Source organism: Drosophila albomicans, chromosome 3, assembly GCF_009650485.2.
Source record: "Drosophila albomicans strain 15112-1751.03 chromosome 3, ASM965048v2, whole genome shotgun sequence".
NCBI lineage: Eukaryota > Metazoa > Arthropoda > Insecta > Diptera > Drosophilidae > Drosophila > Drosophila albomicans.
The window spans coordinates 7,581,918-7,607,489 of NC_047629.2; the positions used below are offsets into that span (position 1 = coordinate 7,581,918).

Genomic DNA, 25,572 nt, shown 5'->3' on the forward strand with positions numbered 1-25,572 from the left:
ATAAATCAAATTAATACAAATATTGTTTTACTAACGTAGATTTATATTTTGGCTATCATCCTAATTTTCTGGCGGTTTCTATCTTTTTTCATATGTTACTTTAGCTTTTTTATGACCAGAAGAGTACGCTGTGCGTAGTGTTGGCAACTTAGCTATTTTCTAGCCAAATTTGGTTAGATTGGCTAGAAATTTGGAGACCACTCAATTTAGCAGGAGCCTGTTATTTTGACAATTACACAAAAATAAATTGCTATTTTTAAGGTATTTTAAATAGTTTGTAGTATTTGATTATATTTATTTATTTAAAGTCGTTAAAATTTAATGTTCTAACAACTTTAGGAAATCGTATATTGGCAATAGACACATGGTGTGTAGCAATCGATTAAAACACATCACGTCTACCGCCCAGAGTGACCGAATTGTGTATTTTAAATACTAAAATACTATTTACCCTTTGTAGTATTTGGGTATTTTCTACTATTTCTACATTCATATTAACTGATTTTTATGGTGTGTTTGTTAGTACGGTGATCGTTTGCGAAAGAAATTACTCAAATGTATAAACAACAAATTCGCGATACTCGGTTAGACTGGTTCTAATCGCAGCGATATCGATGTCTTACTAAAATATTGAAATAATAATGATCTGCCTCACGAGTATGTAAAAACATTCTTACTCAATCTTATTATTCAAAATTCATTTTAAATTTTAATATTTAATTTAATTTTAATAGAATTATGCGTTATATATTTAATCGAAAAAAGAAATACCGTATTTTTTATTGACAGTATGACATTTCTTTGCAACGGAATCACCCTGTGCCAAATAACATATGATGTTTTCGACATTATTATATATATAGTTTTTGTCTAAAGTTCATAATAACTGAAGTATTTCGGAGATGTCCAGGCTACTGTTTTCGGCGCGAAGATTATTGCCACAGGTGAGTGCAAATATCATGCTATGTGCATCTTTGTGTATTTACTAATTTAACACGTTTTGCAGCAAGACTTTTTGCTTGCCGGCTCATGCATTTCAACGCAATCGCGAAGCAAGGCCTCAACTCCAATGAACACAATAGTCATGTTTGTGCCACAACAAGAGGTATAACAAACACATGCACACCTAATTACGTATTGTATGTTTGTTTTGAATGTTAAATAACCGAAGTTTTACAATTTCCTCAAGGCCTGGGTTGTAGAGAGAATGGGAAGATTTCATAGAATTCTTGATCCCGGGCTTAACATTCTGGTGCCCGTCGCTGATAAAATTAAGTATGTGCAGAGCTTAAAGGAAATTGCGATAGATGTTCCCAAACAGAGCGCCATCACTTCCGATAACGTAACGCTCAGCATCGATGGCGTTCTTTACTTGCGCATTATTGATCCCTATAGAGGTTAGATCACCTTGAATTGTTGACCATTTGATTTACATAAAACAAAACGCTTTTGTTTACGCAGCTTCCTATGGCGTTGAGGATCCAGAATTCGCAATAACTCAATTGGCGCAAACGACGATGCGATCGGAGCTTGGCAAAATGTCATTGGACAAGGTGTTTCGCGAAAGAGAATCCTTGAACGTAAGCATTGTGGATTCCATAAATAAAGCCAGTGAAGCTTGGGGCATCGCCTGTCTGCGTTATGAAATACGTGACATTCGCGTAAGTAGCGTTAATTAAAATTGCAATAATTTCATGTGTTTTATAGTTATTGCGTCATGTTATCTCCAGCTACCAACTAGAGTTCATGAGGCGATGCAAATGCAAGTGGAAGCCGAGAGAAGAAAAAGAGCAGCAATTTTAGAGTCCGAGGGAGTCCGTGAAGCTGAAATTAATATTGCAGAGGGTAAACGAAAGTCAAGGATTCTAGCCTCTGGTAAGTGCAATGCTTATGTAATTATTCGGCAGTCCGTCAGTGTAAAGCTCTATATCCTAGTGACATTGACAACTAGATTCAGTACATTTGTTAGCTATTCTCCTTTAGAGCCTAAGTATAGCAAGGGTGTTTAATACTTCTCAAAGCTGTCAAATCGGATCGAGCACAACTGATTGTTGTTTTCTTTCATTCACATGAAGTCCCATTAATAAAAACTCTTCGCTTTTCGCAGAGGCCGAACGTCAGGAGCACATTAACAAGGCTAGCGGCGAAGCAGCTGCTATGATCGCCGTGGCAGACGCTAGAGCTCGTAGTCTGCAAGCTATAGCAAAATCTCTAGCGAATACGGTAAATAACCACTAATATAAAACTTAGAAAATCGAATGGAATTTCATAATGTACTTTCAGGACGGTCAAAGTGCTGCCTCTTTAACTTTGGCTGAACAGTACATCGAAGCTTTTAAGAAATTGGCAAAAACGAATAACACAATGATATTGCCATCGAATCCTGGAGACGTTACGGGATTTGTTGCACAAGCGATGGCTGTCTACAATCATGTCTCTAAACCGAATAACAATTCGCTTTCACCAATCATTAACGAGTGCGTCAATACGAAAACTGAGTACAAATCGCTTAATGAAGAAAAAGCGGCTGTAAAAATTAATATTGAATAAAACCAAGTTATTACAAATAACTTAAAATTTAGACTTAAGTGATTAGTATAGGGATCAAAGTTGAAAAACGGTCTTCATTTATTGCCGAGGAAAAATTCATGAAAACATTTAAAATCTTAAACTTAATTAACTTTTAGAAATGTTTCGCTGTCTACAAGTCTAAAAATGTCTTCGCGAAAATGAAGTAAATTCTCGTTGAAGCAATTGGTGCTTTCGATATGTAATTTCGCCATTACTGGTTTAATATTTTCTATTTTTGCTTCATTTGCTAATTCCGTGAAGTAGTGCATCTACAAGAAATATTTTCAATTAGTCCAAAATCTAATTATGTGTATGTGTTAATCGTATCTTACTTGATTCTCCCCAAGCATGTGCGCTTGTCGTTTCTTGTATCCCGCTTGCCAGCGTTTATTCATGGTTCCGACTGTATCTTCTAGCATTTCTTGTGTCGAAGGCAACTTATTGGGCCCATAGAAGTAGCTCAATACGAAGCGTGCTTGCAAGTCCATCATTTGCGCTGCACATACGTAGAAGGGGAGACCTATTATTGCCATTGTTGGATTGCGAATATTGATGCATTGTTTGTAGAGCATTTGGACATAATTGTCTTCGACATAGATTCCTGTCGTTACGCTCAAAAACGGAAATGCGTATTTGTAACCAGTGCAGTAGAATATAGTGTCAAAATTTTCGTAAGATCCATCAACAAAATGCGCCCCATACTCATCCAATTCCTTGACATCAGGTTTGGTCGCAACGTTTTTCAAAAATATCGAATTTGAAATACCAACGACATGATGGCTGAGCGTCACGTGTTTGGCCGATTTCGATATAATATTCGATAAGTCTAAGGCGCTTGGTCCTCCGCCAATGACAAGAACAGTTTTATCTGAAAGTATCAAATAATAAAATGTAAGGGATAAATATTAGATGTGCATATGTATTTACCAGCAAAAATCGCGCTGGATCTGTAATCGTGACTGTGTAGATAATTTCCCTTAAATAAATTTGCGTTTGGAATGTCGGCATAATTGGGAGTATTATAATGACCATTCGCGATAAAAATATTATCGAAATATTGCACCTGTAGCTTGTTTGTTAGAACATTCTTCACCATAACCTGCAATAAGTTAATATTGAAAAATGTTTAATTAAAGTTATTTTAGAGAATACACGGCTTAGCTCACTTGCCACATGTTGTTCTTTTGCAAAACACGTATAACGTATGAATTAAATTGTATATACTTTTTCAGATCAAAATGCTCCGCATAATGATTTAAAAACTCGAAAATCTCCTCAGATTTAATATATGAATATTTATTTTCACCAATTTTAAAATCCGGGTATCCCATTATTTCTTTGGGTAAATTGGTGCTGAAAACAAATACATAGACAATCATAAATAATAAAGAAAACTATATTAAATTAACACCTCTAGCTTAACCTTATGTTCATATTTATTATAATTATCAGTAGCAGACTGCTCTGATTACATGTGAAAACATTAAGGAAAAATGTGATTTATTTTTGTGCAAACAACTGTAAGTTCAACGTCCAGTTGTCAAAGATGTTATTTTTTAATAACACAATATACCGAGACAGTCATCTAATTAAAAACTTGTTTACGGTATTTACCTTGATCAATACTTACCGTAAATTTTCATACATGCTACTGTGAACATCAATGCCATTAACTGTTCCAACATTTTTGTTGAATACCCAAGTTCCCCCAATATCGGTTGAGAGTTCAAAAACCGTAGGACACAACTGATACTCCAAAGCACGTCGAGCACAGCAAAGTCCCGCTGTGCCAGCACCTATAATGCACAAACTCATTTTCAAAATTAATTTAAATCAATTATTGTTGGCGGAGTGTAAGCGGGTTCAACACTTGTTATTGAATGCCAATTTTAATCTGTGCCAGAGCTTGCATAGTGTGTACTTTTCCCAGCACTGAGCTTTAATCTTACACAAATGTAGATAATGCGGTTTGTTCTATATTTCGTTTTCGCCAAGACTATAGGATCCGGCCTTAAGCTCAGATTGTTGCCTTCATAAATTTAAATAATCTTATCAACAATATGAATAATATTTATTTGCAAGCAAATACAATTAATTATTCTTTTTTGTCTTTATTACATTATTAATTATTGCTTGACTTGAATTACACTTTAAAGTGTTTTCCTCGTTATGGTCAAAGAGCATTGATTTATTGTGCAATATGTTAATCAGATGGCTGAAAATTATCAGTATTAAAAGTATATGTAAATATCATCAGTGATTATTAGTGGGCGAACATTAATAATGAATATAGTGAATGAATTCGTATTTCGTGCACTTTTATGTCATTCATATACTAGAACCTTATTTAATCAAATTTCAAGTGAATCTGGTCAAAGATTTTTATAGCTAGCTGTAATGTAAGAGCAGATTTATTTATTTAAATTTAAATTTTAAATAACATAATTGCTGTCTTAGCTAACAGGGTTTCATTCATGGTAAGCGCAACTATAAATTGAATTACATTTAAGCCTTTACAAATTAGTTTATTTGCACAAATGTTACGGTGTCTTCAATCTTAAACACGTCTTCCCGAAAATTGAGCAAGTTTTCAAGGAAGCTTTTACTACTTTTGAGTTGCAGCTTAAGCACTACCATTGAATGTTCTGAATTTGCCAATTCCGTGTAATAGTTCATCTAAATAAAAACAACTAATTTGATAAGAAATGACTTTAATATTATCGTAATTTACCTGATCGCTTCCAAGCACTTGCGCTTGTCGTTTCTTGTATCCCGCTTGCCAGCGTTTATTCATGGTTTCGACTGTATCTTCTAGCATTTCTTGTGTCGAAGGCAACTTATTGGGCCCATAGAAGTAGCTCAATACGAAGCGTGCTTGCAAGTCCATCATTTGCGCTGCACATACGTAGAAGGGGAGACCTATTATTGCTATTGTTGGATTGCGAATATTGATGCATTGTTTGTAGAGCATTTGGACATAATTGTCTTCGACATAGATTCCTGACGTTACACTCAAAAACGGAATCAATCATCAAATATTAAATATAAAATATGATTTACAGAATGTACGGGTTAACTTACTTGCCATATGTTGCCCTTTTGAAAATCACGCAGATATGTATAACGTATAATTGAAATTGTATGAATGTATATATTTTCTCAAATCTCATATCTCATATCGATTGAAAAACTCACAAACTTCCTGAGATGTAATGTACAAATATTTATTCCCGACAACTTTAAAATGTGGGTATCCCATCATCTCTTTGGGCAAATTTATGCTGAGTAAAAATGGCATTAAAACAATAATAATTTTATTAAAATATTTTTTTTAATGGTATTGATAAAAATATTATGCCTATCAAGCTTCTATCATACTAGATAGAACTAGATTAAAGAATCCATTGAAACTGCAATAAAAATGGCAATAATAGCTAAAGCGGTAAAATATGCTGATAATCTGAGTGTACATAATAAATCTCATATCCTGCAAAGTTCCAGCACACAAACTAATTTTCAAAACTGTCTTGTTAAAGTACTCAACATTTGCTGATTGGAAATATTTCTTTCTTTCTTACATTTATCAGAAAAGGGATTTTTTGATGCCAATCAATAAGGATTTAGTTTTTTCATAAATTCGTTTGTTTACAATACATAAGCGAATATTTAATTAAAAATAAATAATTTTTGAATTTTAACACCACATACAATCCGCTAAGAGGATGTAAACATTATTAACTATATATATCACTGTCATCTCAGCTTTGTTACGATAATAAAGTTTTACAATTCTATTGCCAAGGATACGCCTATTATAAACTTCCTAAGGTCCATATTTATCCATTCTATGCAGTACCCGGTATATATCGACTATAATACACTATTGCCTTTATCTTTGCATATATGTAGTTTGAATATAAATAAATAAAAACTTATTTCTAAAACATATAATATATAACACATATGGGTAATTCTCTGGTAAATGTCACGGGCGACCACCTTTACAGCTAAAAAAAAAAACATCAACTAAAACAATTTTAAAAATATGTGAAGGATATTCTTAAAGCTTCGTATTACCACTATTTTTAGAGCTAAGATTGATTTTAGAAACTTGTTCTGTTTTACGATAAAATATATAATTTCGTTAATTTTTTGGTTTTGCGTACGAATTTGTTAATTTTTGCAATTATCAGAACAGAAAGCAAAACAGAAAGAAAATTTCAAAACCATTCTTAGCTCTTTTTAAAGTACTAATCTAGAGCTATAAGAATAACCTTTACTTATTTTTAAAATTGTTTCAGGTTATATTTTTTTTTTCAATGAAAAGATGATCGCACGTGACATCCTTCAGAGAATTACCCATATAATAGTTGTCAAAATCCAAGGGGAAAAACCATGTCCATTTTTGTCGCAATACTTTTATTCTGGTATTTATAATTAATTTTTTAAATCTAAATTTAATATTTTGTCAGGTTATCCCGTATTTTCCTAATTTTTGTTATATACGATATTCAAAAAGGTTTCAATTAGAAATACTGTGATATATGAACAAATCATGATAATGTTGTTTCGTCATCGTGCACACGTATATAGTGTATATTTTCGTGATTGCCATAAGAAATCGTAAGCAGATATCGCTCGCGGAAAATATCGATGATGTTAGATTTATCGAGCTATTTGCATCTCTAGTGCTCAATATTTATAAAAAAAATTTAATTTGTTTATACATGTAAATTAAATCTCTACTATGATTAAAGCTATACTTGTGTTTAATAATCATGGAAAGCCTCGATTATCGAAATTCTATCAATATTTTGTACGTTGAACATTTAAAACAATTAAAGATGTGCATACATTAGTGCATTGCTCATTCACATATGTACATACATTTGAATATGTTTTGCACTTTATTGCAACGCAGCAAAGTTCTAAATATGTACATATATGTGGCAATATTAATACTAAATAATATCATGTATAGATTACCTAGCAATATGCTAACTGCTAACTGTATTTTTCGCTCTTAGGATGAAAGCCTTCAACAACAAATCATCAAAGAGACGTTTCAACTGGTTTCCAAACGCGATGATAACGTCTGCAATTTTCTGGAAGGCGGCAGGTAAACGATTTAAGTATTCAGAACGTTTCCTATATACTATGTACTTGATGTGATTTTTAGCTTGATTGGTGGATCGGATTACAAGTTAATATATCGTCATTATGCCACATTGTACTTTGTGTTCTGTGTTGACTCGTCCGAAAGTGAGTTAGGCATTCTGGACTTGATTCAAGTGTTCGTCGAAACATTGGACAAGTGTTTTGAGAATGTTTGCGAGTTGGATCTAATTTTTCATGCCGATGCCGTTCATCACATCCTCTCCGAACTGGTAATGGGTGGCATGGTGCTGCAGACCAACATGAATGATATCATGGCCCGCATTGAGGAACAGAATAAGTTAGTTAAGCAAGAGGCTGGAATCTCGGCGGCACCAGCGCGAGCTGTGAGCGCAGTGAAAAGTATGAACATTCCACAACAAATCAAAGATATAAAACTGCCAGATTTACCACAGGCTATTAAGGACTTAAAGTTTTGACAAGTGTATGTTAAAATCACAACAAAAGCATTCCATATTATAGAGATTAATTCAAATATGTCATTTAGCAGGAACACGCATAAAAGTCTGGGGCCGCAGCAAAAGTAATGATGAAATCGTTAAAGTTTAAGTACTAATTTTAAAGAATATCTAAAATACGAGCAAAAATAAAGCCGCTTTCAAATCAAAAATAAGATATATTTTGAAAATCAATCGGATTCTATTTCGTCTTGTAATGTATTTTTAGAACACCGAACCTATAATTACACACGTAAGTCATTAAGAACGTCTAATCTGTTGCGAGAACTATATATATTTCTTTGTTAGAAAGCAATCTTCTAGTATTTCTGATATACTCTTGATCTTCTGAATACTAACCTGTAAATTGCATAATTATTATCATTATTGCATTTGCCGTTATAATTGATAAGATTGAAATTTTATTTTATTGAAATAAAACATCACGATGACATTGCACGTAAATATATTTTATTTGATTAAGTTTCAAGTTTAGATTACCAATTACCAATATTCTCTTTGTCATGCACATTACACCATTTTAGTGGAAGTAATTTTAGTAGATAAGCAATATTTTTGTGTGATAGGACGAGCTTTTTAAGCTGCCACAGATATTTCCAAGCGGGGGCAATTCGGAATGCCACATTCAAGATCAGGGGAATGATCTTTGTGCCAGCAGCTCTCGCTGTTGCAGAACATGCAACCATTGGGCGAAAGTGGAACGTTGGTCGACAGTTCAAGCATTTCCCAAACCTTCTTCAAATCCGTAACGAGCACATTCATCATCTCAAAAGTATGAAAGGGAGTGGGAGCTAGACGAAGTTTTTCCTGGCCGCGGGCAACAGTTGGGTAATTGATAGCTTGCAAATAGTGTCCAAATTGATCCATTAGCACATTCGAGATTTGCGTACATTTCTGTGGATCACCGATTTTGATAGGAATAATGTGGCTGGGAGTGTCTTCCAGCGGAAAACCTGAGAGTAAATAATAATGTTTATTAATAATTTAAAGTTATAATATTAGTATAAAACTAGAGTACCTTCTCGAAGCAACAAATTTTTAAGGTACGAGACATTCCTTTGATGCAGATTGCGAAGTTGTCTTCCCTCCATAGAAGCCAGTATGGTGACTGCTTCCAGTGCACCACAGAGCACAGTGGGTGGCAATGACGTGGTAAATATGAATCCAGCCGCATACGAACGTATCAAGTCAATGAGCATGGATGAGCCAGCGATATAGCCGCCAATGTTGCCAAATGCCTTGCCCAGAGTACCAGAGATGATGTCCATTTTGTCCAGCACACCATCGCGCTCTCCAACTCCAGCACCATGGTCACCATAGAGGCCGACAGCATGCACTTCATCGATGAATGTTATAGCGCCATATTCGTGCGCCACGTCAAGCAGTTCTTCGAGTGGACAAATGGCACCTGTCATGGAATGCACCGTTTCAAATGCAACAATCTTCGGTGTGGCTTTGTCGACTTTCTGCAACAACTCTCGCAAGTGCTCGACATCGTTGTGCCGAAAGATGTGCTTGGGCACGCCACTATTACGTATGCCTTGAATCATTGAGGCATGATTGCCAGCATCCGAAAAGATGTGACAGTTGGGCAGTAGTTTCGCTAGCGTAAACAACGTAGAATCATTCGCCACAAAGCACGAGGTGAACAAGAGAGCAGCCTCTTTTTCGTGCAGCTCGGCGAGCTTTCTCTCAAGACGTTCATGATGCAACGAATTACCCGAAATATTTCGCGTACCTCCCGCTCCCGATCCATGCATTTCCAAGGCCTCCTTTACTTTTCGCTTCACATTAGGGTGGGCAGACATGCCCAAGTAGTCATTAGAACACCAGACGGTAATCGGTCGCTCCGACTGGGCAGAATATTCGAGAGCATGAGGAAAGAGCCCATCTCCAGCCAAACGATTCACACGCTTGAACACGCGATACGAATGATCGCGTTTCTTTTTCAAAATCTGTTCATTAAAGAACTTTTCATATTGAAACGTCGACTTTGACTGACTAATGTTGGCAGCTGCTGTGGCAGTTGTGTTGCCATGGTCACTATTGCTACTGCCGCTTACATCATACAGCTTCGAGTTCGAATTGGTGTCAACGCTATAGCTTTTTGTCGAGTATGACCTTGTAGCCACCGACGAAAATTGCACTGCGTTTCTTGACGTCGTCGTTGTAAGAGAAAGTTTTTTCTCAGCAGCATTATTAATTGTTTTGCCAACTACAGGACAAAATGCACCATAGGATTGATACAAGACCTCGGTGTAACTACGCAAGTAATTCGCGTTGAAACGGTTAAGAAACGGACACTGCATGATTATTAAGCACTTCTTCAATGTTCAGCCAGATACCTAATGAACTTTGAATGTGCCAAGCTTTAACTTATGCAAGAAAAACGAAAGTTGCCAAACTAGAATGACGAAATCGTATTGGAATCGTATATCGATTGCTTATTAAACATTAGTGACGGTCAGCAAGACAAACATAGGAATCCCCTTAATAAATTCCGTATCGCAATCATTTGATTGGCAAGTGGAACCTTAACAGCTGTTTAAATTTGGGTGTAGTGAATAAATAGATAAAAGACTAAAAGATAAGCGAGACCCAGATTGTCTATTTAAAAATGTTTTTTTTTTTTAATTTAGTGCAGTAATTTTATTCAGAAAATAAAACCATTAGTTATAAAGTTAGTTATAAATGCGAAAGATTATTTTGGATATGTAGCTTTGAAGCATTCAATTTTATTTCGTTTTTAGACTCATACATTTTTTTGTTGGCTGTCAGTTGTTACCTTTGTGTAATTTTCCATCGCTATTCTTAGCTACTGCATATTAAATGAATTTGCTATAGTGGACAAAGAGATCAACGTTTCAACTAAATTATATAGAATAGACTTGCCATTTTTGCAAACCAATTTACAGCCGAAAGAGTTTTGAAATCATTTTTGTAAATATTTTGTAAATCAGCTCACAATGTTATCAATGACATATTCGATAAATTTAAAATAATCGTTGTTATAAATCGAATAACTTATGCTGGCAATGAAAACGTGATGTCGATAATTCCGCAAGCAACTCTGTTATTTTCATGAAAGGAAACCAATACAATCATACACAATTTTTTTTACTTAATCAAGGTGAAAAGTATGGAATTTATTTTGTGGAAAACGTGTGAATTTAATTGTTGTTATATATTGAGCAATTTACTCTGGCAATCAGCAAACAAACAAACATATTCAAACGGTCAATCTAGTAGAGAAACTTTTAACATTCGGTTGGATTAAGAATCATTTCAACTCTTCTGACATTTCGCAACTGTTCTGATCTATTTCATAGTATGTACATAAGTGGATGTATGTATATAAATAACAATAATATAAATCGTTAACATTGGATTATGCATGTATGTACAACACAGTCATAGCTTAGCAATGGATTATTCAAACACGAGCGATGAATAATACCCTTTGGGTGTAACGAAAATGCATCTAACAGCAGCAACAACAACCAAACGCAAGAAAATGGATTCTCACAACGAAGTAACTCAAGAAGCACATAAGAGAATTATTTATTTTAATGGAGCTGCAAAACATTTACTTGTCAATCATCTTTACATTACTGCCTGACTATTTGTTGCATCTATTTCGAATGATTGGAATCATGAGTTCGCCAATACACGAACATTATCGGTGCGCGGCGCCAACGCGACGTTCCCAGACAACAACGGCTTCATCATCTTCAGTCCAGGACTCTGAAATAACGATGTCGCGTATGATGGACAAATCATCTTCAGAGGAGGGATCGGGATCGGGTTCGGTTCTAAACAACTTGCAGCCTGAGCCATTAGTGGCAGCGATGTACTCGCTACAATTTGTGGCGGACGTGGTGAATCGAGTGCAGTCGGCTCTGAATCAATGCTCAACATCCAATTGCCAAATGCCAACAAATTCGGCTATGACAAGCATTGAGTTTGCTCGGAGCACCGAGCCATCGTTTTGCTATTTCTTTATTGATATGCATCCCCAGTACGACACTTTTGATACTTGTCATGATCCTGACGAGACAGACCTCAAAAATATGTCGGATCAACAATGTGCAAGTACTGGAAAAACTCTTGCTAAGAACATATCCTGCAAACTGGCACGACAACGTAGCATTTCCGAGTGTAGCGATGACAGCTTCATCTGCTTCGAGGACGACACGGACCTCAAAGACACGTCGGATCACCAAAGTCAAGGGATGGGGACAACGGCTGCGAAAAACACACCCTGCAAAATAACACGACAACGCAGCATGTCCGAATGTAGCGATGACAGCTTCATCTGCTTCGAGGACGACAGCAATCTGCCAGATGATTGCATTAATTTCGATGACCAAGCTGATTTCAATTCCACGGACAACACGGATGATTGTAAATTCGACAGCCAAGAGCAGGATGCAGATCAAGAATTTACAAAGAAGGTAAATATTGTTGGGGGAACACATCAATTTGTAATATCATTTTAATTTCATTTTTCATTTATAGGTGCGCTTCAATCTAAAACCAAAAGTTCATGTCATGCACACGTGGGATTTTGCTTATCGCGCCGCTCGCAAGGGCGCCTGGCAGGAGATCGCACGGGATCGGGATCGATTTCAACAACGCATCAAACGCCTGGCCCCAACGATAGACATTGTGCTGAACTCCAACCATAGAGAAAAAGTTTATAGAGATCGATTTCTAGATGTAAATTAGTCGTAGTAACTGTTCACTTACATTAATAAATTCTTGTACATAGCTTACTTCATTTTCTTGTGATTTCAATTTGTTTTCGATTGATTTTAAATACTATGCTATATATAAATCTGTACAAAACTGCACTATATTGTTAAAAGAGTGAATGAAACCCCCAATGAACATCTATGAACAGAAATATTTTATAAAGTACAAACAATTGTGAAAAAGCATGCATTTTATTTTGGAATTTGATTAGTGATCTCAGCGATGCGCTGGTTTTTAAGACAAATGGTTATCATCAAGTTTTATATAATGATATGAATTGGGAATTGACCAAACATTGTTTATGACTTTTCCCCCCAGTATCGTCTGCATTCTTAAAAAATCTTTGACCCTGCAATGACTCACTTGCCGTTATTGTACAGTGACGTTGTTTATAGCTATGTTGTGACGAAATGATAGGGCTTCTTGCTCATATCGTTAGTTCTGCGTTGATAGTTTAGCGCTAGATTTATTGGTAGATAAGGCACATCGTGATAATACAATTATGTATTAAGCGACATATCGCCTCCTAATGCACTTAACCAAAATATTAAAGCCAGTCTTAGGAAAATAACTAACAAATTAGTATGAAGTCAATTGTTGCTCGTATATTTTTGATCATCTTCTTCGCCGACTTCCAGCATAACTTGCATAATTTTTCGTTTTAACTTTTTGCGTGAAATCGCTGAGTTTAAATTGCGAAATTCATTCGCTATTAATTCGCCAAATGCATCCCATTGGTCGCGGATTGTGTTCGGCTGACCCGGTCCGTGCGCATTCGAATAGTTTGGTGTTTCGGCAGATTTTATAGTTATAGAATCTCTGCGAAGAACATTGACTGAAGGATCCGTAGACAGGTTGGAAGCAACTTCAGACTTTGGAGTGACTTGTAAGTCACAAGTGGCTTGTTCCTTTGCACTGCTATTGCTTGTGTCCTCTACGCTTAACAGCTCCAGCTGTACGATATTTCCAGTCCCCAGTTGACTTCCTGATACAGTTCCTGTTACATGTGTTTCCGCAGTACTGCATTCATCGTTTTTTACCAAACTCTGAAAAAGCAAAAGTTTAAATTATCCAGTACTAACAAATTAAAATTAACAATTTTTCATATTTATGTATTTAAATATGTTTAAAAAATAATGCAGAAAGTTCGAACAACAAAATTCTATGTATTGTGAGACAGATGGCAATCAGGGTGTAAATTTATTACCTTGCATTGTGGTTGATATCCCGGCCGTCTTTCAATTATGGGCCGCAGGAACATTAACTTCTCGAAGTGTTCCCAGCGGCAGCTCTTAGGCGAGATGGCTCGAATTCCTTCAGCATTCTTTATGCGACGCTCGTACTTCTTTAATTCCGAATTGAATTGATTGCGCAGATTGTGCACTTTCTTGCCATAGTCGTACTTTGTGATGCCGAGCGATTCGCATATATGATCAATGGCCTTGGTACGAGAGTCCTTATTCTTGTATAGCTCCGAGTAATGATTCCACAAGCAATCCGACGCTCGATACAAATCAATTAATTTGTAGATCTTTTCCCTTGTCCATATGGTTGGCTTACGATGCTGGCGACTACTGCTACGTTTTGTGGATGAAGTGGCCGATTCTTCAGCTGTTGCTGAGCTGTATGGCATTTTGTTTATTTCTATCAAAAAGCTAAGGAGCATGAGCTGGTTGTCCCAAATAAATTACGAGCACAATAATACAACGAAAAATGAAAACAAAGTTGTTGCTTTTGGCGTAAACACATTGCATTATGCCTTGTTCACACATGCTTTGTAAGGTAACATTTTTTTATTTTTATATGCAAGGAATTCATAAAAATTCTCCTTCAAAATTTGGCAATAAATTAATAAACAACTTCTTTTAAATTATACTTATTAAGGCATCTAAAAATTAGATAGAAAATACAAAATAAAAAATTTAAAATGAATATTTCAATTTGGATTATTCGTAAGCCTTTGCCAGACGCGTTGAGTGTTGTCGAATTGAAGTACTCGTCGATAACTGCATACTCGCATTGTCATCGAATAATCGATAATACTCAGCCATTAATATTATCTTCTCTGTGCGACATAAATAAAATAAATGATATGAAATAATAATTTTATTTACTATACATCACAAAAGTTGTATTGTCTTCGAAATGAGTGTAGTATAAATCAAAAACAAAGTTAGTGTACGTTCTGTGTGCTTTCAATAAGCAGTTTTTATTATAAATATGGCCGACGCCCACGCCCAATAGTTCTTATATTTTTTTAATAATTGCCGTGCTGGTAAGTATTGCAAATTGTAAACCCATTTGAAAACAAAAATGTAACGTTTACAATTTTATTAGATTGCAGAAGCTGTTATATAGAATCGAGTAGCCTGCGGACAAAATCAGAAAAACGTAATGTCACAAGTAATTCCAAACACGCCCACACCTCAAATGCTGACGACATCAACGTTAACGCCGATAGAAGCAACGAAGCAACAACGAACACACTCATTTCCAACAATTGTCGATGGCAACATGCACTCAAATGAGCATCAGGCATCCATTCCCGATGTCATACTACGAGCCTCCACAATGTTTGGCGATCTGAAGCATAGTGCGGGGCCCTTGGATCTCGAAAATGTAAATAATGCGGTAGAGACTGAAAACAATTTAACATCAAGTAGTAGGGACAATTTGCAATTTAATGCAATGGGCGATTCTAAGATACGCATAATGCCAACAACGAAGCTGATGGCAACGCCACATGCCACGGATCCCAAACGCAAATTCGTTTGCCCGTACGATAATTGCACAAAAAGCTATGGCAAAAGTTCCCACCTACGCTCACATCTCACGTGGCACACAGGTATCAAACCATTCGTTTGCTCTGAGCCCAAATGTGGCAAGGGATTCACGCGTTCAGATGAACTCAATCGTCATTTGCGCACTCATACGGGCGAAAAGCCATTTGAGTGCGTGCAGTGCAGTAAAAAGTTTTCGCGAAGCGATCATCTAACTAAGCATTTGGCCACACACGATCGTCAGCTAAAAAGCAGCAATCCGAAGCGTTCCTTGCCCAACACTACGACAAGTAGTAGCAGTAGCAGCAGGCAAAAGTCAACAAAAAAGCTGTCAACGACGGATGCGGGCGATTCGGGGTTCCACTTCATGGCCGTGCTAAGCGGCAGTGATGTGAATGCAAATGCAAATCTAAATCATCACAATCATCAGTCACAGCAACAGCAGAATGCGGATATATCGGGGTTTGAGCACTTACCGCTGCGCATTAAGCTGGAACGGCCGGAACATAGTGACAAATATCAGATCGCAGCAGCAGCGCCGCCTCTAATACCTGACAACCAACAACTGACAACTAGTTTTAATGCTAATCCCGAAGTCGTCAAGTACGAGCCTACAGATGACATTGTACGCACACTCAATCAACTGCCGGCCCAGGATGGTCCTGGCACCTATGGAATGCCCCATTTTGTACAGGATCGTCCGTTTCGCTGTCGCCAGTGCGAGAAACGTTTCAAGCGGCAGGACGATCTTAATCGGCACATTCGAACGCACACGGGGGAGAAGCCCTATGCGTGCAGTCAATGTTGCCGACGCTTCGTTCGCAGCGATCACTTGAAAAAGCATCAGCAAACGCATTTAAAAGCTCGGTAGTTTTTCGTATGCATAACGTATAGATAACGATTACGATAACGATTAAGTTTCAAAAGCCAGTGGCATCCGAATAACTGTTAGTTAAATCAGGCATGTGTTTTGTCACCACAAACACAGTACAATAAAATTAATTCACAAATTACTATAAACCACAATTTTCTTATTTTTCTACATAAGCATGTGTAATTTATATTCTACATACATGGAAAGAAAAATCTAAGGCGTTGGCGGTGTTTATTTAAGCCACATCTGTAATTGGCAACTTACCAGATTGTTTATGCTCTTCTTGAATATTCAAATTTGCCAAACAAATATATAGAATATATATTTGATTGCTAGATAGGTTGAATTTTCGATTGCAACCGTCTGCGTTCGTTTTCTAAATCAATTTCAATTATCGAAAGTGACAATTGTTGATAGATAAAAGGCGATGGACTTATTGAACACTTCGGTTACTAGTTTTCCTGCTATCCCAATTGGAATATAATTGGTATCTTATGCAAAGCAATTTTATTGTTCGTTTATACATTGGAATTGATGTATATATATATATATATATATATTTATTTTGATGTATTTGTATATATATAAAATATCTATATGTATCTTTATGTATATGTATATATTTTGGTGTATAATTATAAACGTAAAAACATTAATTACAATTACAAAATTACAAGTTACAAATTACACAAAGCTTAAATATTTTTGTTTCTCACATTTTGATAGCTCACATTCTGTATAAACTTGAAAACTCATATCGATTAGTGTTAAACTCTAAATGACTACCAGTTGGCTGAGGTGGTAAGTCCTCAAATGTGTATGCTAGCAGAGCTCCATTATTATCATGTACTTGGTAGTTGAGATCATTGTGTACTCCAATAAGATTGCCGCTGTAGTCATGCGTTGAGGTGGAATATGTGGATGATGATGATGGGTTCACAATGCCATCGGAACCATCAACCAAGCCATTGCTGCCAAAGCCAATGTGCGGCGAATGTGTTGAGGTTAGAATGCTGCAATCGCTGTCATCGGTGGCCGATGGAATCGGATTGAATTCGTCATTGTGGAATGTATGGCCGCCATACGCAAGCGCACTATTGTGGATTTCAATGTTCATGGTCACAGTTTGCGGTTGGAGGGCGAACGCCGCCGCCGTTGTCGCTGTTGATTGAAGCGGATGCTGACTTTCCGATGCACAGTCGTCGGCATAGCACTCGTGTGAAGTGTCTGTCACAAAGAGTGATGGTAAGTGATGGCTGGCCGAATTCAAATTAGCATCATTCACAATCTTCTCTTCGGGATCAAATACGGATGATACGGGCTCGCCACTTAACGTCTGGCAATCGTCGAAAGCCGTTTGGCTACGGATCACATTCAAAACATGATGTTGGATAGCAGCACCTCGGCTATTGGTGGGCAACTCCATGGAATTCACATTCGCCTCGAGCAATGAGTCTTCGCTTTTTGACAAACTCTCAAACATTGGCAAATATTTAAGAATCTCGTTCGTATTGATTGGATTTATCTCAGTTAGATTTTCCGATTTAACTGTAATTTCATCAACACTCAGTTCACTATTGTTGTTGATATTGTTGTTATTGTTATTAGGCGTAGGTAGAAATTCCGACTGATTTGCATAGCTTAAATAATCCTCATCCAATGGTATCATAATATCGACAGTGTTATCAGAGGCCGTCTTTATATTGTATTTGTTGTGGTGGTTGCTGTTTTGTTTGAGGTTATCACCTGAATCGTTTCTCGACCGCTTCGCTATCGTACCAGATTGACAAGTTGAGGTAGATCTTTTGTTTTTCCGACCGGCAGTGGCGGCAGTGCATGTTGCGACCGAGGTCGATGTATTATTATTATCATTGTTATTATTAGTATTAGTATTATTATTGTGTGAGTCATTATGCTTAATATCGTTGTTGTCTCCATCTTGATTTTGCTTTAAAACCGATAAGCGCGATTGTTTCTTCTGTGGCCTATATTTATAATTTGGATATTCTATCATATGCATTTTCCGAAGCTTTTCCGCTTCCATAATGTATGGCTGCTTATCATCCTTCGTCAAGAGCTGCCATCGTTTTCCCAATTCCTTAGATATCTCTGCATTATGCAGGTCTGGTGTTCTCTCGCAAATTTTTTTCCGTTCCATTTGACTCCAGACCATGAATGCATTCATCGGTCTTTTAATATGGCCAGGAGAGTGTTTTTTTGTCTGCAAAATAAATAATTAGGTTGCCTAAAATTAGTAAATTGCCATGTATCAATCAACTTAGCTTATAAATTGTATAAACATTGCGAAAAACAAATAATGTGTGTATCTCTTATAAATACGTACATATGTATGTACATGCTTACATATCCATATTGCATATGCAAGGTCATTGAACGGATAATTGTGCGCGAAACACGCATCTGTCGGGGTGCATAAACGAGGAAGCCAAGTGCGATTTCCGTGCGCACAATATAATTGAAATAATTTCATCATATATTTATCAAAATCAGACCACTGTAACTTAGTGGTGGCATAGACGCAAACGAATGGTGGTGAGAATACGAAAGGGAAAGGAAATCGCAACTACGCAGCCAATTTGATTAGATCGAACTAAATGAACGAACTAGTTCGTTTGAATAAATCTATACTGGATGCACTTATATCATTATTTTATGTATGTATGCATGTACGTAAATATTTCTATGATGATACATCTATGTACTTAATGTTTCTGTGCACATACATATGCATGTAAGTAGATGCGTTGTCGTCGTCCTGTAGCCAAAATGTGTATTGATGTGAATAACCGCTTTATTTACACAAAAGAGAGACAGTAAAAACACTATTAATAGCGTTAACTTCGACCTTGTGGCAGTTCGTGAACCTCGAGTTCAACCAACCAATATAGCCTGCAGCCGCAACAGCAGCGACGACCGAACCGAGCCGAGCCGAGCCACAGCAACAGCAACAGCAACAACAACAGCAGCAAGAGCAAGAGCAAGAGCATCAATGTGTTAGCTGAATCGGATGATGATGACGAGGTGGGAGCAGACCAGACGAATGCTACAACGGTCATTGCCATTGATGTTGCTTGCCCTTGCTGAAATTGTAGCTCTACAATGTTTCAATGTCGTTTGACATTGCTCTGTGGCTTCTAATAAGATTTCCCCTGCCATATTTAATTAAAGTTGTAGTCATTCGTTCTCTCTTATTGATGAAATGATGAACGACGATACATACAGATGTGCATGTGTACATACCTTAAAATATATTTTAAGCTTCCGGGCTTGGCAAAATTATACTAAGTTAAAATTCGTTGTTTTTCGTTTAGGGGTTCTATGACCTGCAAGCGTTAAAAGTGAGTGTCCTAGAATATTCTAACCTGCTACACCCTGTGTAATTTATATATATATATATATATACATATATATTAGTCTAAGTGCCATTTTCTTGATCAGAAGCAAGAGTCAAGTTTTATGACTGTATGACTAAAATTGTGAAGTTGGGGGGAGCAAATGGCATATCAACTTTATCACCACTTCGATTGGCGACTATCTGGCTGAGGTGCATGACCTCATGAATAGACGATACGTACATACATATGTATGCATATACATAGTATAAAGCTACAAGTATAAGTATTTTTCGTATGTAGTTGTTGTGTGCGAGTGCATAAACAAAATTTGAATCTAATCTGCACGCAGTATCTTATCGCGTATACGTTTCGTTGACCTATTCTATCGATTGTCGCTTTTCGATTGTCGATGAAATCACGATACATGCAAATGTAAGTATGTATTGATATTGTATATTATTATTTACATAGTGTGTACTTACTTGAGTTGCATCAGAATACGGGGTGCTGGAGTTGATGGAAACGCGGTCAGATCCGAAAACCAAATTAAAATTATCGTCGCCACAATCCGTTGGAGATCTATTGAGTGTGCTGTGGTCATCGTTATCCATGGTAGAGTTGATGTCGATTATTTTTGTATATATCTATGTTGTGTGTTGTGTATATGGTTAAATCCAGCAACAGGCACCGAACTTCTTATGTATATATTTTGTTGTATATAGTAAATATATTTTGTTGTATATCTTGTATATTTAGCGTTGCACGACTTGTTGTTGATGTTTGTTGATGTTGTTGTAAATAATTGTTGAACACGGCTAGTTAGAATAGTTCTTGTGCTTTCATTTGTTGCTTTAACTACCCGTTGAGGTATGGCAGGATCTGTGGGCTCGTGGCTATGCTCGATATTTAATATTTGCAATATTCTCGGGTAGTATCGATAGCTGTTTATTCCTGAGTAGACTGAACACAAATCGATTGTTTTATTTGAATGCAAAATATAATAAAATGTATCTTATATACATATATGCGTGTATATATATATATGTATATACATATATAAATACATATATATGTGTGTGTATGTTGTAGTCTTTAGTATTGCGTATGTACGTACTTTATTTAACTGACTTCTTATATGATTTGTTCAATATAAGGATTATTTATACACATATAAGAATACGGAAATGGAAATGTGTCTATGGTGTATGAACAGCGCACAGTGCAACTGCAGATGTATGTATGTATGTAACACATATGCACATGTATGCGAATGCATGACTGGTTCCACACATAAAATGTAAGTATGTATATGTGCATAAGTCGTGCATCTGATCAGAACAAAACGCACACACTCACTCACACATACTCAAACAAATGCCAGTAAGAGTATTTGATCGTGATTACAATGTAAGAATGTATTCATGAATGTTAATATGTAGATGTGGACGTTTATGTATGCATACACTAGCAGATATTATACACGTATATAACAAACACATTTGTATGTAAATACGCACACATACTGAGCAGCGCACAGATACACGTACATTTTGTACGTATGCATATTGACTCAAGGTGAAACTGGTTCCTTGTTTTGTTGTGTTCGCAATGTTCAAAGCCTCACGTTCGAGTTTCGTCTGTGGTAATGAGTTTATTTTATTTTATTTTATTTATACTTATATGAATGCATGTATGGACGGACGCACGCATACAAGTAAATCATTTTTATACACAGATAGTGTTGGACGCACCGTTGGGCGCTCACAAACACACACACTCATAGGAGAGTACATACGCACACAGATAAACACATGAACACACACACACACAGTTAGTGAGTTTGCTTGTTTTATTGCGTTTCTTGTAGTTGTTGGAGCAATGACGATTTAAGCTCTCGGAATCATTCTCAAGATTCACATGCATTCTACGTTTTCATTCACACACAGATGCCCAAGTCTGTTTAAATGTATGTATGTGCATTAATATATATACATATATGTGTATATGCACATAACAGATTATACACAAATTTATGCACATGTATTGCACTTCATGTTTGTATGCAAGTCTACATTGTATTCGTGTTTATGTATGTATGAACAGACGTCAGTGTAAAATATGTATGTATTTATGCACTAATACAATCACAAGCACAATGACCAAGATGTGTGTTCAATTTTTATAGCATTTTATAGAGTTTTAATCACATTAGCTGCACACACACATACACACACACACAAATATATGCATAAAAGTGCAAGTTTATAGATACATGGTTGTGTGTAAGCATTTTAGTTAAACACTTGTTGCTAATTTCAATGAATATTTGTTTTTAGTTTTTTGATTTCATTTAGTTTTAGGTTTTTTTTTGTTTTTTACTCGATTCTTACTGTTTTTAATGTTTTTCGGTTTACGAGTTCACTATTAAACGGAACCACATAATGCGACCGACTGCTCCGCGCTGAAGACGGAGCATTCTTGTTCAATCCAATCTAAGCGCCAACCAACCAACAGCAAAAGCCAAGCAACGAGCACCACGACGAACGCGAAGCGATTGGAATACGAGGTGAATGCGACGAGTAAACCACGTACATACATACAAACGCACACTCACAGATACACGACATGCATATTCGCATGGATGTGTGTAGGAGTGTGGTGTGTGTGTGTATAAATACATATATACATACAGTCCAAAAATACGTAAATAAACATGTACGTACGTACGAATAAACTACGCAAAAGATGATAGCTGGCTTGCATGTACACTTTTACATACATACATACTTACATACGTATGTACATACATTCATACGTACATTTGCCTAAGATTGCTGTTTGTTCTAATTTTCTAAACTATTTAGTTAGTACTAATGTATATATGCACGTACATATACGTATCTATGTATGTATGTGTTTTATTTTTTGTACATACATATGTATGTATATGTATTTTGCGTTTCTGTTTTATATTAACCGTAGAAGTCGTCGCCGATCGCTTACAGCTGTTCAAGTGAACTGCTTTGCAAAGTTTACGACTCGAATCCCCGCAGTACATCTCACATACGTATGTATGTGTGTATATGTTCACACATATACAGGCACGATTACATACAAACATACGTAGTCATACAAACACATTTATGCATTTCTGCGCTTGCATATTTGAAATGGAGAGCGAAACACCAGATGAGAGACTGTATGTATGTAAGTAAATGCGTCGTCTCTCAGCTGTCAGTAAGGCAGTTCGGTAAAGTTATGGCCCAACCAGTTTTCCATTTTTATTTTATGAAATCACAAGCCTTTAAACAATTTTTAATTTTGTAGCACTCACTACATATTCATACGTAATCATTTATATACATATAATTACATATTGTATTTTCAAATGTTTGAATGTTTACTACTTAAGCACAAGAACACATTAATACCGCGACAATTTTAACCGCATTGCGGCCCTGATGTTTACTGATATCAACAGTTTGAGTAGCTGCTCCAGCTGGTTGCGACTGTGTGAGTAACAAGGAGAGCACGATTATACATGTCGTGTACGCGTATAACCATATGTCCACATTACTTGTGTGTGTATGCATATATACGTATATAAATACTTATATGTACGTATATTTGTTTGTATATAAACATTGAGTACGCGGATGAATCAGCTGTTCAATGTGTATTAATCATATGGTTAGCTGACATGCCTTCTGATGGTTGTGGGCACATATACATATGAATACTTAGTCGTGTATCTGTATGTGAGTATATATTTATGTTTCTCCTTGCTGGTTTTTACTTCAGGGCAACTTTTGAATTTTATCTGTTTTCGTTTTCGTCTATACGACCGTATGTATGTAATTATATATGTACATACATACATACATATGTTTGTATTTCTACACAGACGTATGTATGAGATACATTATGTGAAGGTGTGCATGTGAATTTATAAATATAATGCACATGCGAGTGCACTCTACTGACGTGCAATTATATGTAAGTACATATATGTATATGTGTGTATGTATTTCTTAACAAGATCATGAAAATACATGTATCGATAAGTTGAATTGTATGTAGGGAAGTTTGCAGACACATGAATGTGTGAATTGTGCATATACGTACATATGTACATATTGGTAAATATGTCTGAAGAAACATACCACAATTTTTATTTATTAATGCGTATATTCATCACGTCTGTTCTCAACACTGTTAATCCTCATTTTAGAACAATTCTCCTTACTACTTGGGAAAAGGCTCAACACTAGACCAAAACCAGTATGTGAATATAATTACATATGTACATACGTATGTATGTATATACAATACACACCCTTACAGTTTAGTTAGTAAAGCCTGCATGTAAACAGGTAGAAGTAGTATTCGACGACCTTATAAAGAGAGGTAAACAGAAAAAATCGGATTACATGCTCAAACATGAAGATATTACAAATTTTCTTACCTACATATTATCTTTCTTTTCAGGCTTCGATCTTCTCTTTCGTCAAACATACAAATTATAAACACTTATTAGCTATTATCTCAATTTTTAACCTGAGATTTTTTTTTCGCGAAACATAAAACTATGAACACATTTTAGGTTAATATACATTTTATGGGAAGAAAATAAAAATAGGTTACTATTATTCGAAATTAAATGTATTTTTTCATTGGTTAGTTTTGAAATTTTCTGAGAATCTTTATAATTTTTTGGTACCACAGTATGATCTAACTTATCACAATCTATTTAGTACTTCCTGATCAGACTATTAGTGCTTATGATTTAAAAAAATCCGTTATAGTTAAGCTTGGAGCTTTGTATGACTCATTACTGTTGACACACATGATTAGACAAACGTTCGTAACGAACAATCAAAGAATTTGAAATGTTGAACATAAGTTAAGTAATGCCAAAATAGCCCGAATCCCGAATTTATATTAATTTCATAAGAGTTAAATTTTAACTCAGCACTTAATGTTTAAAATATAGATACAATGGACAACAGCTGTTTTAATGACGTTGTTTCGCAATCGATATATCGATATATAGTACCATTCAATGATATGTCATCGTTGTCATGTGTGACAAGATAGCTCCGCAACTTTAGCGTCACCTATCGATTTAAATATATCGGATGTAAAAATATTTTTTTTTTTGCCTGTTATTATGGACTTCCCTGGTTTTACGCAGTCCGCGCAAATTGATATCTTCATCGATACATCTCAACTGAACTCTGACGGCAAAACACACCACCAACGGATAAATGTAAACAGTGCAAAAGCTGAGCTTTTTAAAGAAATAAAAAAACAGATAGGAACGAGAACAGCCAAGAGATCCCAATCTCCCATTCGTTGTCCACCACAACAATGGCTGCTCCTCATCCGGCAATTAAACGAGGGAGAAAATAAAACAAAAAATAAACGAAAGGACGAGGAACAACTTGTTTGAATGGTAGGGTGTGTTTTATTAAATATGAATATGTTAAAGAAATCGGTACAACTTCCTTCTGGCGCCTTAGTGAACTACTGTTGAATTTTAAGAGAAACCCCGTTGGGAGTGGATTTAAGTTCATCTTTAGAGTGTAGCGCTTCCCAATAGC

The 25,572-nt window shown here is 36.1% G+C and overlaps 9 protein-coding genes across 16 annotated transcripts; 4 read left to right on the top strand and 5 right to left on the bottom strand.

Moving 5' to 3' along the window:
- Window positions 1-789: 789 nt before the first annotated feature.
- Window positions 790-2,579, top strand: LOC117569884 (stomatin-like protein 2, mitochondrial). The gene is made up of 7 exons (XM_034251223.2): window positions 790-944; window positions 1,007-1,105; window positions 1,190-1,397; window positions 1,462-1,661; window positions 1,731-1,875; window positions 2,108-2,223; window positions 2,284-2,579. Exons 1-7 carry the CDS (start codon window positions 903-905, stop codon window positions 2,548-2,550), a joined length of 1,077 nt encoding a protein of 358 aa, XP_034107114.1. The 5' UTR covers window positions 790-902; the 3' UTR covers window positions 2,551-2,579.
- A 13-nt stretch (window positions 2,580-2,592) lies between these two features.
- Window positions 2,593-4,386, bottom strand: LOC117569883 (senecionine N-oxygenase-like). Its single transcript, XM_034251222.2, has 5 exons — window positions 4,202-4,386; window positions 3,738-3,924; window positions 3,499-3,670; window positions 2,904-3,439; window positions 2,593-2,840 (listed from the first exon to the last, which is right to left on the bottom strand). Exons 1-5 carry the CDS (start codon window positions 4,384-4,386, stop codon window positions 2,673-2,675), a joined length of 1,248 nt encoding a protein of 415 aa, XP_034107113.1. The 3' UTR covers window positions 2,593-2,672.
- Window positions 4,387-5,089: 703 nt separating this feature from the next.
- Window positions 5,090-5,848, bottom strand: LOC117566735 (uncharacterized). 3 transcript variants are annotated; one of them, XM_052004556.1, is made up of 3 exons: window positions 5,767-5,848; window positions 5,303-5,466; window positions 5,090-5,247 (listed from the first exon to the last, which is right to left on the bottom strand). In XM_052004556.1, exons 1-3 carry the CDS (start codon window positions 5,831-5,833, stop codon window positions 5,092-5,094), a joined length of 387 nt encoding a protein of 128 aa, XP_051860516.1. In that variant the 5' UTR covers window positions 5,834-5,848; the 3' UTR covers window positions 5,090-5,091. The 3 variants fall into 3 exon arrangements, with proteins under 3 accessions (XP_051860516.1, XP_051860515.1, XP_051860517.1); XM_052004555.1 differs by lacking the exon at window positions 5,767-5,848 and adding an exon at window positions 5,653-5,752 and having other exon boundaries at window positions 5,303-5,582; XM_052004557.1 differs by lacking the exon at window positions 5,767-5,848 and adding an exon at window positions 5,653-5,748.
- Window positions 5,849-7,236: 1,388 nt separating this feature from the next.
- On the top strand, window positions 7,237-8,361 carry LOC117569273 (AP-3 complex subunit sigma-2). Of its 3 annotated transcripts, none has more exons than XM_034250375.2 (4): window positions 7,237-7,387; window positions 7,599-7,690; window positions 7,751-8,170; window positions 8,234-8,361. In XM_034250375.2, the coding sequence occupies exons 1-3, from the start codon at window positions 7,319-7,321 to the stop codon at window positions 8,163-8,165; spliced, it is 576 nt and encodes a 191-aa protein (XP_034106266.1). In that variant the 5' UTR covers window positions 7,237-7,318; the 3' UTR covers window positions 8,166-8,170; window positions 8,234-8,361. The 3 variants fall into 3 exon arrangements, with proteins under 3 accessions (XP_034106266.1, XP_034106263.1, XP_034106265.1); XM_034250374.2 differs by having other exon boundaries at window positions 7,238-7,387; window positions 8,237-8,361; XM_034250372.2 differs by having other exon boundaries at window positions 7,751-8,361.
- A 271-nt stretch (window positions 8,362-8,632) lies between these two features.
- On the bottom strand, window positions 8,633-10,608 carry LOC117569272 (5-aminolevulinate synthase, erythroid-specific, mitochondrial). The gene is made up of 2 exons (XM_034250371.2): window positions 9,223-10,608; window positions 8,633-9,157 (listed from the first exon to the last, which is right to left on the bottom strand). The coding sequence occupies exons 1-2, from the start codon at window positions 10,511-10,513 to the stop codon at window positions 8,781-8,783; spliced, it is 1,668 nt and encodes a 555-aa protein (XP_034106262.1). The 5' UTR covers window positions 10,514-10,608; the 3' UTR covers window positions 8,633-8,780.
- A 699-nt stretch (window positions 10,609-11,307) lies between these two features.
- On the top strand, window positions 11,308-12,979 carry LOC117567907 (uncharacterized). 2 transcript variants are annotated; one of them, XM_034248185.2, is made up of 3 exons: window positions 11,308-11,550; window positions 11,616-12,658; window positions 12,723-12,979. In XM_034248185.2, exons 2-3 carry the CDS (start codon window positions 11,774-11,776, stop codon window positions 12,930-12,932), a joined length of 1,095 nt encoding a protein of 364 aa, XP_034104076.1. In that variant the 5' UTR covers window positions 11,308-11,550; window positions 11,616-11,773; the 3' UTR covers window positions 12,933-12,979. The 2 variants fall into 2 exon arrangements, with proteins under 2 accessions (XP_034104076.1, XP_034104077.1); XM_034248186.2 differs by having other exon boundaries at window positions 11,308-11,532.
- On the bottom strand, window positions 12,785-14,923 carry LOC117567908 (uncharacterized). 2 transcript variants are annotated; one of them, XR_007955085.1, is made up of 3 exons: window positions 14,167-14,923; window positions 12,954-14,005; window positions 12,785-12,875 (listed from the first exon to the last, which is right to left on the bottom strand). XR_007955085.1 is itself a non-coding variant. In XM_034248187.2 (2 exons), the coding sequence occupies exons 1-2, from the start codon at window positions 14,623-14,625 to the stop codon at window positions 13,550-13,552; spliced, it is 915 nt and encodes a 304-aa protein (XP_034104078.1). In that variant the 5' UTR covers window positions 14,626-14,923; the 3' UTR covers window positions 12,785-13,549. The 2 variants fall into 2 exon arrangements, 1 of the variants encoding a protein (XP_034104078.1); XM_034248187.2 differs by having other exon boundaries at window positions 12,785-14,005.
- Window positions 14,924-14,992: 69 nt separating this feature from the next.
- Window positions 14,993-16,759, top strand: LOC117567906 (zinc finger protein 572). Its single transcript, XM_034248183.2, has 2 exons — window positions 14,993-15,234; window positions 15,297-16,759. The coding sequence occupies exon 2, from the start codon at window positions 15,354-15,356 to the stop codon at window positions 16,608-16,610; it is 1,257 nt and encodes a 418-aa protein (XP_034104074.1). The 5' UTR covers window positions 14,993-15,234; window positions 15,297-15,353; the 3' UTR covers window positions 16,611-16,759.
- A 433-nt stretch (window positions 16,760-17,192) lies between these two features.
- Window positions 17,193-22,967, bottom strand: LOC117569513 (putative transcription factor SOX-14). Of its 2 annotated transcripts, none has more exons than XM_034250703.2 (3): window positions 22,947-22,967; window positions 20,452-20,929; window positions 17,193-18,834 (listed from the first exon to the last, which is right to left on the bottom strand). In XM_034250703.2, the coding sequence occupies exons 2-3, from the start codon at window positions 20,578-20,580 to the stop codon at window positions 17,341-17,343; spliced, it is 1,623 nt and encodes a 540-aa protein (XP_034106594.1). In that variant the 5' UTR covers window positions 20,581-20,929; window positions 22,947-22,967; the 3' UTR covers window positions 17,193-17,340. The 2 variants fall into 2 exon arrangements, with proteins under 2 accessions (XP_034106594.1, XP_034106592.1); XM_034250701.2 differs by lacking the exon at window positions 22,947-22,967 and adding an exon at window positions 22,360-22,638.
- Window positions 22,968-25,572: the final 2,605 nt, after the last annotated feature.